Here is an 18,487-nt window from a genome sequence, read left to right on the forward strand (position 1 = left end):
AGAGGGGACATATGTAAAGCTAGCAAAGTGGAGGATTGTTATCATGAGTGACCAAACAAAATCAACATGTAGCTGAGTAGGTTGATAACTATATAGTACAACAACATTCATCAGTTATGTTTGGTTGTAGGCTATACCTGAGGCATCTACAGTATGGTAGTAGTATCAATACCTCATTAAATGCTCAGTAAACTGTTGCCCTGGTGCTTAAAGGGGGTAACTTGCTTACCTGCAAATGCCTTCCATTTACAGACGACAGGGACCGGGAATGAAAATCTGAGCAATGCCCTGAAAGGTCGAGAGTAACACCTGCTAATCACCATTACCCGCCGGTGATATCAGACACCAAACAGTACCATGCCCTGGGCCATCTACTTAAGGAACAGTCACATGAAGAGAATAGTCCTTGAGCCTGGCTTTGACAATCTTTTATCCCACCATCAAACAAGCAATTAGAGACCCGACTTGAAAATACGCCGGAGGGAAAACTTGCACGCTGTGGCGCTGACATCAACTTGATGCTGATGAACGTGACTCACCCAGGAGAAAGATTCACAGAATCAATTTAATGGAACCTCAGTATGACCAGTGTGCTACATTCACAGTTTACTGGTGTTGAGTAGTGTTTAACTCATCGGTACAGAGGTTACGTTGAGAGTTCATCCTCAAGGTCAACCGATATGAATCCAAGAAACAACTGTTTTAACATCTCACTGGCATGTTAGCTATCTACAGCTGTGTTATTAAATGAATGAATCAGTTTATCCAACATATGGTGGATGATGCCACTACACACTAATCGAATATGAGTAAGGCTTATGGCAGCTCTCTGTCTCATAGCCATGCAGTCAGTCATATAGAAAACATTTCTTTTAAGCATTGCTGCGGGGTCATATATTATTGGTGTGTATTTTTAGAGAAAATGTTTTTCCAAAATGAATTTAAGGTTCAGCAAATCTATTTTGTGGTGCCTGTGATACTCCCCATAAGTTATATACCTTAGTAGTTTTCCTTTACAAAAGAAGTTCAGGATGAAGGTCACCAATTAAGTTGGAAACTAAAGATCATAGTATTAATGAAGGCAATGGAACAATAAACAGTATATACAATAGCAATGTGGGGGATTATATATTAACGAGAGTAGTCAGTTTATACAAGACTGGTCATGGATAGCAAAGGACACCAAGTGTATTAGAGCTCTTGACATTGGCTCAGTCCCAGTTTTGAAGAATAAGATTGGTTAATACAGATCTGTAACAATTACTATGTTCATTGTTCTGCAAATTTATTTCAGTATTTGGGACGATGTTAATGTTTATTATTTCATTAAGTGCTTGGCATTTTTCTTAAACTTGGAGCAGAGGTAGTTGAATTCCAAACTGACAGTTAAAAAAATAAACAGAATACTGTAGGAAGCACTGAGTATGTTTCCCTCCACTTTTTGTAAGACATGAGTCTAGAATGCAATTCAGAAGAACTTAATCCATCTGTCAAGCTACAGTGCATGACGCTTTCTACACGCTATCAAAACATCTGTGTATTAGACAACAACAGAATGATGTTCATGGGCATTATCACAATACTGTACACCACCAAGACAGTTGACAATTAGAACCTAAACACTTGGTAAGTCAGTTAACAATCATACATCAGCACATATTATATTGGACTCATCTCAAGAGCCTATGCAGCAACTCATAAATGTGTGTTGTTGTACTTCAGGAAATTGCTAGTGAGAACTAAGATCCACAATTTACAATGTCCATTTAATTACCTTCTAATTAGTGAGTGACTCACACCATTTCCATAGCAAAATTTATAGGAAACTTTGTGTCCCACTAGTATAAATTGTCTTTTTTCATTTGTAAATGTTTAATTTTTAAAATTCGTGGACTCTTTTCAGTTGCAGATTATGTTTACTACCTTATCTTTCCCTTTTGATTGTCCAGTGTTGCTGTTACTACATAGTAGCATGAAAGTATAAGGTCAATTCATAGCAAAGTGCTGCAGTTTTAACATTATTTACTCCAAAAACTTACCGGGTTAGGATATTTACGAGTGATGAGCTTAGAACCTCACTACTGCAATAATACCTATTCCAACACAACCTTGACAATTGACTTAGAGATCTGTGTGGTTGCAACCATGTACAGTAGTTGCATCTCTCTAGAAAGACTTCCATATATTTTTTCGTCCCACAAACTTTGATGAAATGTTTCTAAATTTCATTTAACAACCCTTTATATCTGATTTCAATATTCTTGCATTTTCTCATTTTTAAGTCCACAAAAGTTTACACAACATCGTATTTTCATCATTTTCAAAAGTCAAACCTTTGAACTTGATGTCTAATATCATTCCTGCAATACAGTATTTTATGATTTTGCTCAGCTTAAGTAGTAGACTATATTTTATATTTAGTCCCTCAAGGCTCTAGGCAAATTATCTTTGCTTTAACATTCAAAGATAATATAAACACATTGTGCATGAATTCAACTTGAATCATATCATTACATGAAATTGTATTGTTCATATAGTAAACAAGTAAAGTACTGTAGCATATATATAGGTATCACACATATTGTATTTCAGATTTCCTCATTCTTTCCGTGACAACGACACCACTTCTTTACCCATAATGCATCTGATTCTTACAAGAGAAGAGAGAGAGACTATTAATACTTAAGTATGGATTTAAAAAAGACAGCAGGCAATGTCAATCTTTTCAAGTATGGCATTGTTATGACAACTGTCTTTGAAAAGAAGTGACATTTGTTTAACCATTGCCTTTGTACTTAAGATGGTTAGCAGAACTTCGCATACAAAACTTCCAGCTCGAGTAAACAGACAAAGCCATCTTTCTATGTTTACAAGTATTTGGGGAATGGTATGATGGGTCCGATGTTCCGAAGAATTCAAGCAATTTCAAGAACATCTGCACAAAGGCTTCAAAGACATTGTCTCTTAATGTTTATTTTGGCTTAAAAGAAAGGACAAACTCCTGGTAACAAATCTTTAAAACAAATGAAGCTAATGCTTTTGTCAACTGTGACAGAATAAAATGAAGGATAAAGATTGCGCTAGAGGGCTTTATCCTTGTCTCCAGTTTAAAGTCAATTTAACTCTCTTGTTTTTGTGTTAGTTTATTAATGCACGGCACGATTAGAATAGTAAGCACATGCCACACGGTGAATCGACATGCTGATCCTGTTAATGAAATTGGCTGTTTCATTTTAATCCTCTTACTAAGATTAAATAAATACTTGACTCTCCCCCAAGATGTTAATTATTGAAAAAACCCTTGTACTACATTACCATAAAGATGATTAAAATAAATTCAAGGTATGATAAACACTTTTCCAGGCGGTTTAAACAGATCAATTAAGCCTGAAGGTCTTTCCCTCATTTATAAGAAACTCCAGTAAAAACTGTCTGTAATCTTCTCCTGCCAAACAACTGGAAATACTTCCTGGGGTAAAACTTGTGATTAAAAACCCCTTTAACAAAAACTACTTCCTTAACTTTCTATACTTTTTTTTTTTTCATCCACTTTAACGAGACAGGTATGGTTGTATGTTTGATATGTGATGTTGAAGCTCCAGATCAGACAGGCTGAAGATGCAACATTGGCATCAACGGTATATATATTTCTGCCTGGGTCTGGAGGAGAATGAAAAATCATAACATGCAGTAAGGGTGAATACTGAAGAGAGACAGTGAAAAAGTAATATTGTGATCCCGGACTGTGGCCCGGGAAGTCCTGGGAGATCCCGGGAGGTGTCCCCTTTGGTGATTACTGCTTTGTATGCTAATCTAGAGACATAAGAGAGGGGGGAAGGGGGAGGGTCAATGGGAGTGCAAAATGGCATCATCTTAATGGTTGGCTTTAGCACTGCATCCATTCTGATGAGTACAAACAATGGAATTTACATCTAAGCCTGCAGTATGGAAACATGGATTATTAACTTCAAATTTTTGGCTAAATGAGGATTATCTTTTAACTACTTTGTGCCTGTATATGTGCAGGTTTTGATGGTTCTGACATGATACGTTAACAAACTTCCAGCTTAACCCCCACACGCAAACCTTACAAAATTGCATTGTTGTGTCTTGGGAGCTTCCTGCTCGGCTAGGTAGTTAAACCGCCAACCGTGACTGAAAGTGACGACACCAAAGAAACCGGAACTTCTGAAATAATTTCCCAATGGAAGTTCAATAAACTGATATAACAATGAAGAACCCATCAACTGGTACATGTTTATGTTTTAGAAAACAAAAGACAACTCATAGAGGATATCCTTTTTTTCTTGGTTGCAGGATGTGGAGAGGATACAGTTTCACACTTTCACAACCCGACGACTCCCTAAACAGTAGGATATATGGGCGATAATACAGTATATACGAGGTGCTTAAGCCATTAACAGTACCATCAACAAGGTTAATGTGAGCGATAAAAACAGAGCAAATGCCACGATATTAATAGCTGTGTACTTAACTTGCAATACTCTTGAGCAACGGGCTTCTGCCCTTCTTATCTTCTTAAACCTGAGAAAGATTTAAGGTGGTCGTTATTACGTGCCCCGTATTTTACGATACTCAAAACTGCTGCTTAGTTTTCAAAAGTACTTTTCTGTTTCAAAGGTTCTGTCCCTCCAAGTTATTCCTACATATTGAGCAATATACATCTCAGCAGTGTTAATTTATAGATCTAATTTAAATGTCTTAGTAAAAGACTGTACTCTGGGGGCCGAAGTGAAACGCTTGTCAATGGTTTGAGTACTTAATGGCCATTACTTGACGGTCTAGCAGATTTTGAGGCGACAATATAACGATTGACTCTGAAACAATTTTGTGAGGTTCAAAGGTGAAAAGCAGTTTACTTGAATGAAATGTACCATAAAGGTCCATCATGTAAAGTATGCTACGTCTGATCTTGGGCCTTGAGGCACTCACAATATGGTCCCAATCAAAGACAGGTTACAAACTCTACAAGGCACTCACTATATGCTCCTCATCAAAAGACAGGTTACAAACTCTACAAAACTTCTCTAGAGCTGGAATAATGGTTCACAGAGACCTAACAATGACAAGATTGTGAATTTACTGGGACTGTCATCAGTATCAGAGACTTAATGAGGTAACTATACTTGGTTGTTATGCTTACGTATTTCCATCCCACTCACACAATAATTCTGAAGCACTATTTGAAAACAACTTTCAACAACTCATATGGTTTTTTGCCTCATTGTTTCTACAATGGCATGTACTTCCTCTTACTCAAACACACAACAGGATTTTGCAAACCATGGTATTTACAGGTCAAACACTGTGCCTTATCCTAGATACCTGAGCATAATCCCTACTTGATTTTTATGAAGGGAGGCTTTTGTCTACTAGTGAGCCTCATTGTTTCTACAATGGCATGTACTTCCTCTTACTCAAACACACAACAGGATTAATCATGGTATCTGGGGAAATCAACCATGAAGAAAGAAGAAAAAAAAAAGACAATGAAAAAATAACTGTATGATCATATCAGATGTTGTGGAATAACTTACGTACACTACAACAGCAAAATTAATAACACTTCAAACTAGAATACTGTATGTAGTATCTCATTTCTAAGGTGTTAAAGGTAGTCATTATAGGCTTCAAATTATAGCATGCTATAACTGCTAGACGTTTTCAAAAAGTACTTTCCTTGAAATCTTTCACTTGCCAAATCGTTCTCAGTCATTTTTAAGGAACACACAAGATGACTGAATGTCCCAATAAAAAGAGTTTAACAGTTTGACCAAAGGTGACCATATTTGAATATGAGGCTGATACAGCATACCTTTAAAGTGATGGATGGGTGATAACAATTTATTATCATACCTTTTTGGGGGATATTCAGTTACAATGAAATCTGAATTTTATGTTAATCAACTAGCTGATTAGGCTCATAACAACCGTCTGTTCAAACCAGAAATTTAGTTATCTCGCATGACCGGACAACGTTTAAAACGTTTCCCTGATACATAATTATATCATGCTATGTTTCTGGTTGAAATTCTAATTAGAGTTAAATGTCATAATGTTCTGTGGTTAGTCTGAAGTTATCAACATATAACGTGATAAACATGTATTCAGTAACATGTCATACATAAGTGTAGCATGCCCATTGCTTTCTTCTTTTTTCACTAACTTGTTCTCCATAATTTTGGAAAAAAAGAAATAAGAAAGAAAAAAATACAATCTGCCCTTTAAAGTCTTTCCTGACAGAAGACTTGAGCAAGGTTTCACAGAATTTGAAGAGGAAAGAAACATATTCCTATTATAATTAATTTCAATAGAAATTACTTATAATAGGAAAGAAAAAAACACAATCTGCCCTTTAAAGTCTTTCCTGACGAAAGACTTGAGCAAGGTTTCACAGAATTTGAAGAGAAAAGAAGCATATTCCTATTATAATTAATTTTTATTGAAATTAATTATGATAGGAATATGTTTCTTTCCTCTTCAAATTCTATGAAACCTTGCTCAAGTTTCTATATGTGGCCAGCTAGTGTTTACAAGTGTTCTTTACAGAACTGTTTCTTCCTCTTCTTTATAACTTCCTTCAATCATCGGTAAATCATGTGAACAGGCCAATCAACATAGAGCCATTTAATGATGGCAGCCTGTAACCTACACAAATCATTTCATGCAGATTAATCTTGTAAACATCTTCCTCCATTTACCAAACAGTTATAACAATCAAGAAACTGTTCTACCAATACAGAACAAACCCAGATAATCCTGCCACAATGATATACCTTGTTCCTTTTGTGGCTGTGGTAAGCTAACACCACGGTATTATAGAAGAGATGAGATTCCTATTGTGTAAGGGATTTAGCAAAGCATTGTTAGTCTCTTATTAGATTTAATCAATGTTACTATATACTGTGTAAAGTACTGAAGGAGACCATAGCATGAAATGTAACTGTAACTGTTTACAGTAGGGAAGGAACTTGAGGGCTTACAAAGAGTTACTTGGGAGAATTCTAAATCCTGTGAAGCGGCCCGAAGATTACATACTGTTATTATGTACAGTGCATGCTTGAGTCACTGTGAGATGGTATATGGCATACCCTGTACTACATCAGACACGTGTACGTAAGGCTAATATTTACTGTTTAATATCCCATGGTCCAAAACATCCAAAAATACCGGACGACCAGTTAATAACAGTACTACAGTAAGTGCTCTTCCGGAACTTCCACAATACAAATCAGACAATACATACATCTACTCTAGATATTTGTAAAGAAACGTAAAGAGGCGTATCTACTATCTACAGGTAGGCCCTTGTGTTTTGGATAACCAAAAACACTGTAAGTGGGCTACTGGGCCCTGATACAGATGTACTGTACTCTGCTAGGTATAGACTTTAGCACCTCTAGTACTGTTTGTAGCGTATCCCTATTTGTGACTTCTGAATAGTACCAAATACATGTAATGTAAGTGTCGTTATCTGGCAAACTGTTTTGCTTTCTTCACAATGCGATACAACGACCTTGGCTTATATACTGTGTATAACCTGACCTCAGTACAAATGAGCAACACACTAAGCAGTAAGGTTACAGTTTCGGGAGACCCGCTGAAAGCAAATCGCATAAATCTTCACATTTCCATATGAATCAGATAAATGAAATTACATTAAAGGATCTTTGACTGCCCACAGTGAGGTTAAGCCTCTGCCCTTGTTAGCTTGTTGCTATGAAGTATAACAATAGAACCATTCATGATGTCCAGTCAAAAGTATAGTGGACATAAAGATCCTTCAAGGAAGACAAAATCTATAGTACTGTAATACAGTGCTTAACTTGACTTGCTTCTGCAGATGACAGCTCATGTATGTACTTCTATAAATATTCATGGACTATAATGACTTGCAGTTTGTAAACAAAATTTGACTATCTTTTTTGTCGTAAATAATTCTTCCTTTCCCAAGCAAACTTTGAGAAAATGAACATAATTTTTATGCTCAGTGCTCAGACACTTTTCATTTTGATAAAAACAGAATGAACAAATTTAAATTATACTGCCCCTTAGAGAGCAAATATATCAACAACTAACAAACAACTACTTAAATGCTATAACTCCATGGGAGAGTTGCCAGGTAGTAAAAGAGGACATTACATATTTGGTATTTTTATCAGCTTTTTAACACAGCAGCATTCCTTTACAGACCTCCACTTACTACTGAGCATATTGCTGTAACAGCTGTGTAAGGGTACTATAATTTTGAGTTTCAGTATTGGTTTCATTGGGATTACCATGACAGAGGCAGGATAACAAACCACCACATTTGGCCTTTAGTGGGTGAAGGTCCCCACCCTATTGGTATGTGTAATCACCCTTCAACACCACATGAGTCAACTTGATCCATGAGAGGTATTAGAGAGTTCAAATGAGTTGAAAATTTACTGTATTACTACTGTAGATCCTTGAAAGAGAAAGCACCTTGGAAAATGTGTGTGTGTGTGCGTGATGTAAACAGCTCTGAAGTTCAGGGAGATATGTTGTTGTGACTGTACACTATAGCAGAGCAAGAAAACAATGGTAAATATATTAAAAAATATCAACAGAATAATGGCTGCTTCAAAGAGCGTTTGTGTTGAGTATACAATTGTCAATGGTCAGCAGTATTACCATAAAATATGAGAAACAAACTCACGTACATTAATGGACACTCAAGTCCTTCAGGAAGCATTAACCGTGATAGAAAAGCCTGCGTTAACATAGGGAATGATTTGAAGAACATGGAGGACAGCACTTTTAATTGGTTTTCTTTCTTTTTATAGCAATTTTAGCAAATTTTGACAATTGAGATCTAAAAATTCAGAGTATAAATAGATGGCACAAACAACTGTCTGTAATATACACTCAATGGGCATGTTAACTACTTAATCCCATTCATGTCTTTTAGCTTCACTTGCACTGTTCATTTCATGTACATGTACTTATTGCACAATTTTGATATTAATGACAGTTAGGCTAGCTGACTGCTGATCAGACCATTACTTTAATCTAATTCTCCCAAACGAGTATCTTTGGATGGAATGACCTGCTGTGCATCTTTGGTTCATCAAACATTGCATTTAATTTCAAGCTGACACTAGTTAAGCACTGAAAGTAATTTGTAATATATGACTAATACTACAGTATACACAGAGAATCTCATGACCAGTCACACTTTGTACAGCATCAAAACCGCATCAACTTGTCCCAATGATGTCAATATACACTTGTCAATGCCCAGTTTAATACAAACTACCAGCAATTTAGTGGTACAATAGCTATAACCTGTAACTAAAGAAGAAGTGTCTAGTCGTATTTCAGGAAATATGCAGGAAAGAAAGTGAGTTATTCCCATATTTTTCTTTACATGGACCACCAATCGAAGAGCTCAAGAGTCAAGACATACGATTGTGGAATGAATTGGTACCTGTACATTTCTTACTGTGAAATAATTATATCAGAAGTCACAAGTTCACAGTTGACCTAAATAAACCGTATCCAGAGGTAGATTGGCCAAAGCGGCTCACTGGTTTGGAACCGGAGTGCTGCTGGATCCAAGGCACCCCATGGCTCTACCTAGTTCGAGGCGCAGAAGTTGCCACTTTTCCTCTTGGTCGGAAACGGTGCAAACTCCATCTGAGATGCCGGAGAAGCTGCCTGTTTCGGGACCCTTAACACTGACAGTTGGATTACTTTAGTTGGTACAAACTATGTATGACCTAGTCTATCCTATTCTTACACTCACTGCTGTAGGGTTATTTAATGTGATTCATTTTCAGACATTCATATGTAAACCATTACATTGCTGAGCCATAGATACAAAGAAATTGATTGTGCAAGTTAAGTAAATAGAATTTTTACATGCAGCAACCCCCCTCCCCCCACATCCACATGTACCTCCCTGCCTCCCCCCATTACTGCCTTCCATCATTTTCTTTTTAAGGATTCAAGAAAGTTAAGGAAAACAATATTTTTAACAAACCTTTCATAGTTTTGCAGTCTCTATCAAAAATATTGATGGCACCCCCACATATTTTTGTTTTCCCATTTCAAACTCCACGACACACTTGAGTGAGTGCTTTACATGTACTATACTGGAGTATACAACATACTATGTACAGTATATATATCACATCTTCCTGTTCACTATATAATCAATGGTTAATGATCACACCACCCTGTTGGCTTACTCTTTTAAGTCTCGAGTTTCAATGTGCAGACACTTATATCTTAAACTTACCATTCTTTTAGGTCTTCAGATTGTTCACTACACTTCAACCATTAAAGGAAATATTTCCAAAGTTAAGAGTATTCCAGGCCAAAACGTTACTGGTTACAATTATTATTCCAGTTGCGATAAAATGATGTGTTATGGCTACACTGGTCGGCGACAGACTGTTTAGATCATCTGGAAGTCTAACGTTAAAAGTTTTCTTTGAACAATCGTCAGTCACCAGCAACAGTCAAACTTCCTTTGCAAACCCCAAACAGCTTCCTGGAATCACAGTGCCGGGCAACAGATCTGACGTCACAGCTGATAACGATGGCACTTTGAACCTAACGACAACAACCAGAAGAAAACAAAAGAAAGAATATCAAGTTATGACACTTTTAAGTAACACCGAGAGAATAACTGGAAGTAGCGTATAGGTATGTTTCTATGCTGATGAAGATAAAGATCTTTTATCTGGTACTGAATGACGAAGAAATGACAATATCTACTGCTACACTCTCACTTAATGCATACTATATATGCGTATATATGTAAACTGAGCTCTCTCTACATTACCTTATATCACTGCAGTGTGGGGGAGTTGTTATTGGACAAAAGTTCAGTGACATACCAGGCTATGTGAAAGTGATACCGACAAGTTACTGTAGCTGAAAAATCAAATTTAGGGTTTACAAGTATCTTACAAGGCGGGAGAAACCAGAGAAAGAACCATGGTTTTTTGCCGGACGGAAGAAACAGGTTTCTTCCACTAAAATTGAAAGAAACTCAAATGAGTAAGAAACAGTGTGTTACTGAAGAAACCCTTTCAAATACTTTTGCTAACATTTTACTAAGACCTGAAGGCAGGAAGTTGAAAGTAAGTATGTTAAACATTCAAACTTCATATGTCAATGTCAAGGTCAATGTCAGGTGCAAAGAAGTCTATATCAGCTTTTGTACACCATAACCCTAGTATTGAAGATGAAGCCTTTAAAACTGAGTTTCCCTATAATTCAGTACCAGTATGTAATATGCCACATTGCACTGCAAGATAAAGTGTCCAAAGACACAAAGACTATGATTCTGTGATTTAGCATACAACTGTTAAAATTGACTAATTTCCGGATGATCTATTATGAACATGTCTTTATTCAAACACTACAAATGGCTACTGGACATCAGGGCATTTCTCAGTAATGTTCAAAGAGACTAATAATGACAAAGAAAACCTATAGGGGGTGGGGGGGAGGCCCTTCGATATTGATCTTCAAATATGGAACAACTTTCTACAATAAGAAAAATATCTGAAAAGGGCAGGACTGAGAGTTCACAATGATATAAGGCTCTAGGACAGAACTATCCTTGACCTAAGTTTTGAAAGGCACGAGCCTTGATCAGACTTTACTACTGTAGTCTTGATAAATCAATTGATAAGTTGCATCATAACAGGCTACCTGTACTTGATCTGTTTGGGTTCACTAGCTTCCAGGGACAAGACTAACTTAATCTGCATTTCGGTCAAATTTTACCACAATGTTGACTTATCCGGGACCACATTTTAGAACATTATGGAGCTAAAAGAACTTATCTGTTCCTTGAAGGTCATCAGTATTGGCTCCAAATTTTAGCACACTAAAAACTGAGCACTAGAAGTTTTCAAAAGTATGATTCTGGGGGTTCTGTTTCTCAATATATTACTTCCAGCCATGAAGGGATGTTTATACAGTATGGTTAAATTTCTCAGTGTGGAAAACTACTTTTAGAGTGGCCAAGATGCTTGTTGAAATTTGAGCATGGGTGACCATTTCACTGACTTTCTAGCAGATTTGAAGGTAATATTGATGATCTTTAATTCAAATCAAAATCACACCAGAAGCAACAAACTGAGACATATCAAAGGCTTGGAAATGAACACATCAATACAGGACATGAAGTTTGCTCAATTTATGCAAAGTTAGAAAAAAATTATATAAGTTCAGAATTATTTAGACATAAAATATCGCTTATTTTAAACATAAAATATCGCTTCAATGTAGGATGGCTCTGACGTACATGCAAGATTAAACTACAAGATACAAATGACACTTGTGTCCAGCCTTAACTACCCAAATAGAGCAACATATATATGATCGGCATAAATTATTACTTTTCATGTAATTGTCAGTGTAAATGGATTGATTTTAAGGATCCATGAAACTCTTAGGAGGGGCAAAAACTAACATATATAGTTAAAATATCTCAACATTATTCATCATCAAAGCCTGAACATTGAATTTTTAAATGATCTGCATGCAATGACAACCAATGCGATCATAAGTCTAGCTACAACTCTTCATCATAATTAAAGTGAATAATAAAATTCTGTCTGTTGCATAATATAGTAGCAGACATCTGTCAATGCTAATATAAGCTGAATAATATATATAGGAGAAAATTTTACATGCTGAAACTGTTAGCTATATACTGTATGTGTGTGTAGTTCACAATTAACACTGAACCTTAGTTTTGGCAAGTTATTTCTCTTTTTCCTTAACAATTCAATAACGTTACCAGCAGTATTTAGTCAATTAATATTGTCCACATACCTGTTTGGTAGAAGGTTGTGATATTAGCCAGATTCCCATTCACCACCAGGCATAACTAGTAAATCCTCACAGAGCTAAATGTCTGCTATCCTACAATGTACATGTACAGACACACACAGCTAATCTTATTTAGCCGGTGGGATATTATAATAAACTGTTCGATCCAAAGGACTGTGATGAATACTGCAAACAGCTCAGATCCCAAGCAAGATATTAGTTATAGTTGGCTTCACACCACTGCTCCTTGAGACTATTTCCAGTACCACCATATAAACAGTGCATGTATCTCTTTACAAATACACAGTAATGACACCATAAGTCTGTGTGTGAGGCACAGGCTGATCACTGTTAGTACTTGTATATATGTGTGTGTGTGTGTGCTCAGTCAATTGGAGAATAGAGCTCTCACACGATCCCAGCTTGACTGGTAGAATCAAGTACAGAGAACATACAATTAGAAGAGAAAAAGTGGGAGGGGCTTATACTGAGGTTCAGCTATGACTAAGATGTGCTTCACACCATGTGGGTGGACGGATGGCTTGTATTTCTTTCACTGGTACTTGTGTCAATTTGCTAAATAAACTTGTTGAAAATTGTCAGGCAATTGATAATTTGAAATCCAAAGAGGTGAGTTATTGATGAGCAATCTTTGAGAGTGCATGGACCCTACTATTTATATCATGAGTGTAATACTACTGTAGGCTACAGTATCTCCTTAGCCTAGGTGGTAAACTAACGAAACTGTTTACACTGGATCTAGATCTAACATTCATGAGCGAACAATGAACTCTCTGGATCAGTTCTTACCGCAAAACACACTTGAAATTAGATGTGAGATAAGTCAAGACCCTGAATCAAATATTTATGAGGTGAACGTCCTCCGATTTTAAGGTGGCTCCGAAGCAAAGATCAACTCTACATTTTTGCATACATACATGTACAAATATTATATCAGTGTATAAGATGATTATACTAAGTCTAAAACACTTTTGATGGAGATCACATCTGGATCTTGGGTAAATCAGCAGCTAACATGATCATCAGGGCATGTGAGCATCCAAATGCCTCATGGATTCCATTTGGATCTAGTGTAAACAGGTTCTATAAGTGGAGTTGATGTCCACCCATCAACTTTGGAAATTGAAATGCATGTATTTATTAATATGTAGCATCTCTATACCAGTAGCAAACAAAGTTCTGCTCTATGAAGAAACCGTCTCCTAATTAATATCTAAAACCTTTCTTACTGTACGAATAATATTATGTTACTGTACTCTTATATTAATATCACTTGCCTAAAGGGAGAGGAAGGGGGAGGGAGGGGAAATGGGACTTACACAAGTACAGTTTTTCCTTCCACATGCCCTCTGCTGAACAATTTTCACACCTTAAGCCATGCACATATGATGAATTTGATGATATGTTAAATATTTACAAATGCATTTAGATTCAAGTTTAGTTCGTACCCTTAATGCCAACTTAAGTCCTCTCATTCTGACCCTTTTCTATCTCAAAAACCAGTTACTTGACTGAGTTTGGAACACATTTAATCTATTTCTAAAATTAAAGTTAAATTTTAATAACCAAATCAAACTCCCCATTTCTCTCCCACCTCATTTCCCTGACTGACTGCGATTTGAAACGCCCAGGGCAAACACTGAAGATCTCAGGATCCAGTAGTACATGCTAGGGTGTACTAAATGTAAAACCTCTTTGAAGGTAAAGTAAGCAACATCTTCAGTTTCAGGGCAAAGTTTTTTAAGGATTTCTTCTGGTTGCCCCCCCCCCCCCCCCCGGACAAGCACTGCCTCACATTTCGGTTGTCCTATCAGCAATTTGGTTGTCTGAAGAAATGTAACAAAATAACAATGACTAGTACAGAACAAACTTTAACTGGAGAGTTTGTTGGTGAATAGAACTCAAGCTTTTGGGGGTGATACCAATATATTATTTTACCTATTTGGTGACAATGCAATTTGAATTTGACTACCCTTGTAACCCTTTACAGCTGATGCTGGTTGTCATAGACTACCATTAATAATCTGCCTAAGTTTATTTATGGGGTCAATGGAACACTTCATTGTTCCTTTCCTACTTTTCATGGCATAATCAAAAACCTACAACTGCCAGAATTCACCAGTAATTGATATAAAGTTTAATATTTATTTAAGTACATAAATTAGAAGACATAAACTACTATTCTGAAGACATAAACTATTATTCTGATCAAATTTTATGTCATAGGTTTCCATTTTATACCATACATATCAGAGATAGACAAAGTTCCAATTAGCAAATCAAGATACAAAAAAAGTTTTTGAAGTGGGAAATGAGCCTCTAGAATATAATGCAACAACATGTGTACAGTACCTCATATATGCGTGCAAGATTTCAAAATACTGGAGTGGAACATGATTTTCTCATGAAAAGTTGTTTTCCTTTGCAATCAAGGAAGTTGAATTGAGGTTTAGTGTTCTCCTTATAAAAACAATAATTGATAATGGGTTATTTAAAAATACAAGAAAAAGTGCTTGTCAATGAAAAGAAGTGAAACAAAGTCAACACAGAAGATAAACTTTAAGATCCAGGTAAATTGCAAACCAAAAGAAAAATACGGAAAGAAAGAACTTATTATTACTGGAGAAAATTTGTCCCAATTATATATGCCAGATGATTCCAAAGTCACGATGAAACCAAAGACCAATTTACACTAGTTCCTGACAAAGTCATTGTGTTTACTGACTTTACTCTCATTTGTGTAAATGTCATCTTCCTCTACATATGAAACTTACTCTAAACTGGATTACACCATTTTGGAAAATAACTGTGGACACTTTGTTGGTAAGTTAAACCACACACAAGCATACCCACATGCACACAAACACACACACAGAAAAAATATAGATACAGCTCACACTTTAACTTTCAAATGATCATATCTCAATAACTGATAAGCCTGTAACCAAACTCTCTAATACATTGCACTCTATGCTAACATTTTTAAGCCTAACCTCCTGCATGGTGGGATCAAGAAAGTGAACACTGGAAATTACCAATTTTGAGCATTACATTTAAAGGTCATCAGTATTTTGCTAAAAAATTGCTGAAAAAACTTTCAAAATTATTTTCCTGGGCTCTGAGTGCCTCTTTATTGCTATCAGATGAATTGGGATGAATAAATTAGTGTATGATCACATCCTCAGGGAGTGAAACCATATTTTAAGAATGGCTGTAAATTGTTCCTGAAATTTGGCCATGTCTGACCATTACAGTATTTGACTTGTTTTTAGCATATTTGGGAGCAGCAATCATGACCTTTAATCTGTTAGTATTAGAAATATTCTAGGAATGTCTTTAGCCTAAAACTCTGTCCTGTTAGGTTAATTTATCGATGGAAAGTTGGTAGCGGAATGTAATTCACAATTTTTAATCTATATTCGCTATTCACTTTTCTTACTTAGTAATAATAGGAAACACGTTTAAACTGAATAGAAGAATGGAACTGAGATTTACCTGTTTGTTAGGCTTGATCTGTTTTGTAGTAAATCATAAGCAATAACAACTAATGAATGGCATTGACTTAGTGTATAGTTGTTGTGGTGGTTATAGGAAGTGGTTTGACTATATAAAGAAAGATAAGAATATGATAAGATTATGAAAAAAAAACATTAAAAGATAAAAATCAGAAAACAAAATAGCAGTAAATTTAGCCTATTAACTGAACTATACACACAAAAAGAACACAGCCTTTAAATCAATAGGTTGCTTGATATAAATGTGTACTTTTGTATTCTATTGACATATGACCTGTTGTTAATATACACCCACATATTGGTTGATATATGATTTGAGTTATTTGCAACATAGGCAATTAATATTAGACTGCCAGAAAGTTATCTGGTTTAGTTCCTTGTGTGGACATACAGTAAGTGTACATTACAAGGACTCAGTAGTGAAGTGGACCTTCTATGGCCTAGGCAAGACATGCAGTCCAGCTACTTCTGTAGTTATGATTGACCTTGGGGCTTGTGGTCATACATGAATCACTGAAATTTCCTGTACCTGCCCAACTAAATCAGGGATCTGAATGGAAAATCATCAAGGATCATAGTATCTGATGACATTGTGTTCAAAAGCTCAGCACTTATATGACAGTCAAAGAAGTTTGAATTAACACACTGACTGAAGAGGTCATTTGTGGATGGTTAAATTGCCTTTTCAAATATGTAATTTAAGTTGTACAGTACGGAGACCCTTGGAATATAGGCATCAACTGGCAGTATATTGCACAATGTACTTCTGCCGTAATTCATCTCAAAATGGCCTGAGTTTTGGGACAGAGCCAAAATACACACACAAGGTCTCTGCGTGGTAGGCATTTTTTTTTATTAATCTACGGTAAAGGAAGTGCAATAAATAGCTGGCAATGTGACAAACATAAGTATTGATTGTGAAGGAGGCATTTTGAGATTTGCTAGATATACTGGCAGGTTTCACCACTGGAATAGAGGCCTCTGTATGGTTCAGACAGACTTAGTAACTTGTAAGGTGCTACCGGGAGCATCTTAAAGGTATGCTGTATTGGCCCCAAATATGCTAGATATTCAAATATGGTCACCTTTGGTCAAAGTTCTTAAACTGTGTTTATTACACCCTTGGAGGAAATTTCCTCACTGTGACATTCAGTCATTTGTGTGTTCCTTAAAAAATGTCTGAGAACAATTTGGAGAGTAAAGACCTCCAGGAAAGTATATTTTGAAAACTTTTTAGCAATTATAGGGTGATATATTTTTGTGGCCTATACTGACTACCTTTAATAGTATATAATGCTACTGTAAATTTACTTTTTTAGCTTCAAAAGAGACACTTATTGTAAGCATGACCAGTACAATTCTCTAGGAACAATAATCTAGGTTGCATGTTGCATTGATCAAACTGACAACTATTTAAGTAGTAGCTGTTATAAATCAGGGTTCTCTTCAAGTTGCGTCTATATGTACAACAAAGTGGTAAAATTTCTTGTTGCACAAATTTGTACACTTAAATCATCCAAAATGAGTGTTATCAGCCATGGGTGGTGATCCGTACTTCCGAGTGGGGGGGATATGACCTTGTTGACTATCTAAGCTTATAGCGCCACCATAGGTTGGCGCGAAGCGTACAAGAAAATTTGGGGATTTACAAACCCTCTAGATGGCCGGAAACGGCACTTCCCAAGGTTTGTAAGCGACATACAGTATACCCAACTTTAAAATAGGGATATCATGTCCGAAATATCTCATAATCAGGATCCAAAATACTGTTTTTTTTATTTCGGGTGTTATTTTGGGTGTTAATTGCCCCTGTCAATCTTGTTTCAGGCGCTACGTTAGAATGTTCGAGAGCTCTTTTATATTATTCCATGAAGAAAATGGCCTAATGCAGGCTATTATAGGCCTATGCACATGCAATACACAATTACACATACTGTAGTTACATTCCTAGGTACCGATTGCTAGGGCATCCAGGTGAAACATGTATTAAGCATTACCCTGGTAACATGAGATTCTCAGCTGTTCGAGGGAACATGTACGTGTGTAGGCCTATGTACTATAGGGCCTATATGAATACTATGAGGGTGCATATATGTACTATATCAATACTG

The 18,487-nt window shown here is 36.2% G+C and overlaps 1 protein-coding gene across 3 annotated transcripts in view; it reads right to left on the minus strand.

Annotated features, from left to right (window-relative positions):
* LOC139965444 (breast cancer anti-estrogen resistance protein 1-like) overlaps nt 1-18,487 on the minus strand; it is a 37,461-nt gene that overhangs the window by 17,638 nt on the left and 1,336 nt on the right. Inside the window, exons 2-3 of one of the 3 annotated variants that reach the window (XM_071967783.1) lie at nt 16,357-16,464; nt 10,286-10,602 (exon numbers count right to left, since the gene is read on the minus strand). In XM_071967783.1, the coding sequence (XP_071823884.1) occupies nt 10,286-10,288 (3 nt within the window). In that variant the 5' untranslated portion in view covers nt 10,289-10,602; nt 16,357-16,464. Of the gene's footprint in view, nt 1-10,285; nt 10,603-12,843; nt 13,207-16,356; nt 16,465-18,487 lie in introns of those variants that run through there. The other 2 variants (XM_071967782.1, XM_071967785.1) reach the window with 2 other exon arrangements.

The sequence above is a fragment of the Apostichopus japonicus genome, chromosome 3 (assembly GCF_037975245.1).
Source record: "Apostichopus japonicus isolate 1M-3 chromosome 3, ASM3797524v1, whole genome shotgun sequence".
In the NCBI taxonomy this organism is placed as follows: Eukaryota; Metazoa; Echinodermata; class Holothuroidea; order Aspidochirotida; family Stichopodidae; genus Apostichopus; species Apostichopus japonicus.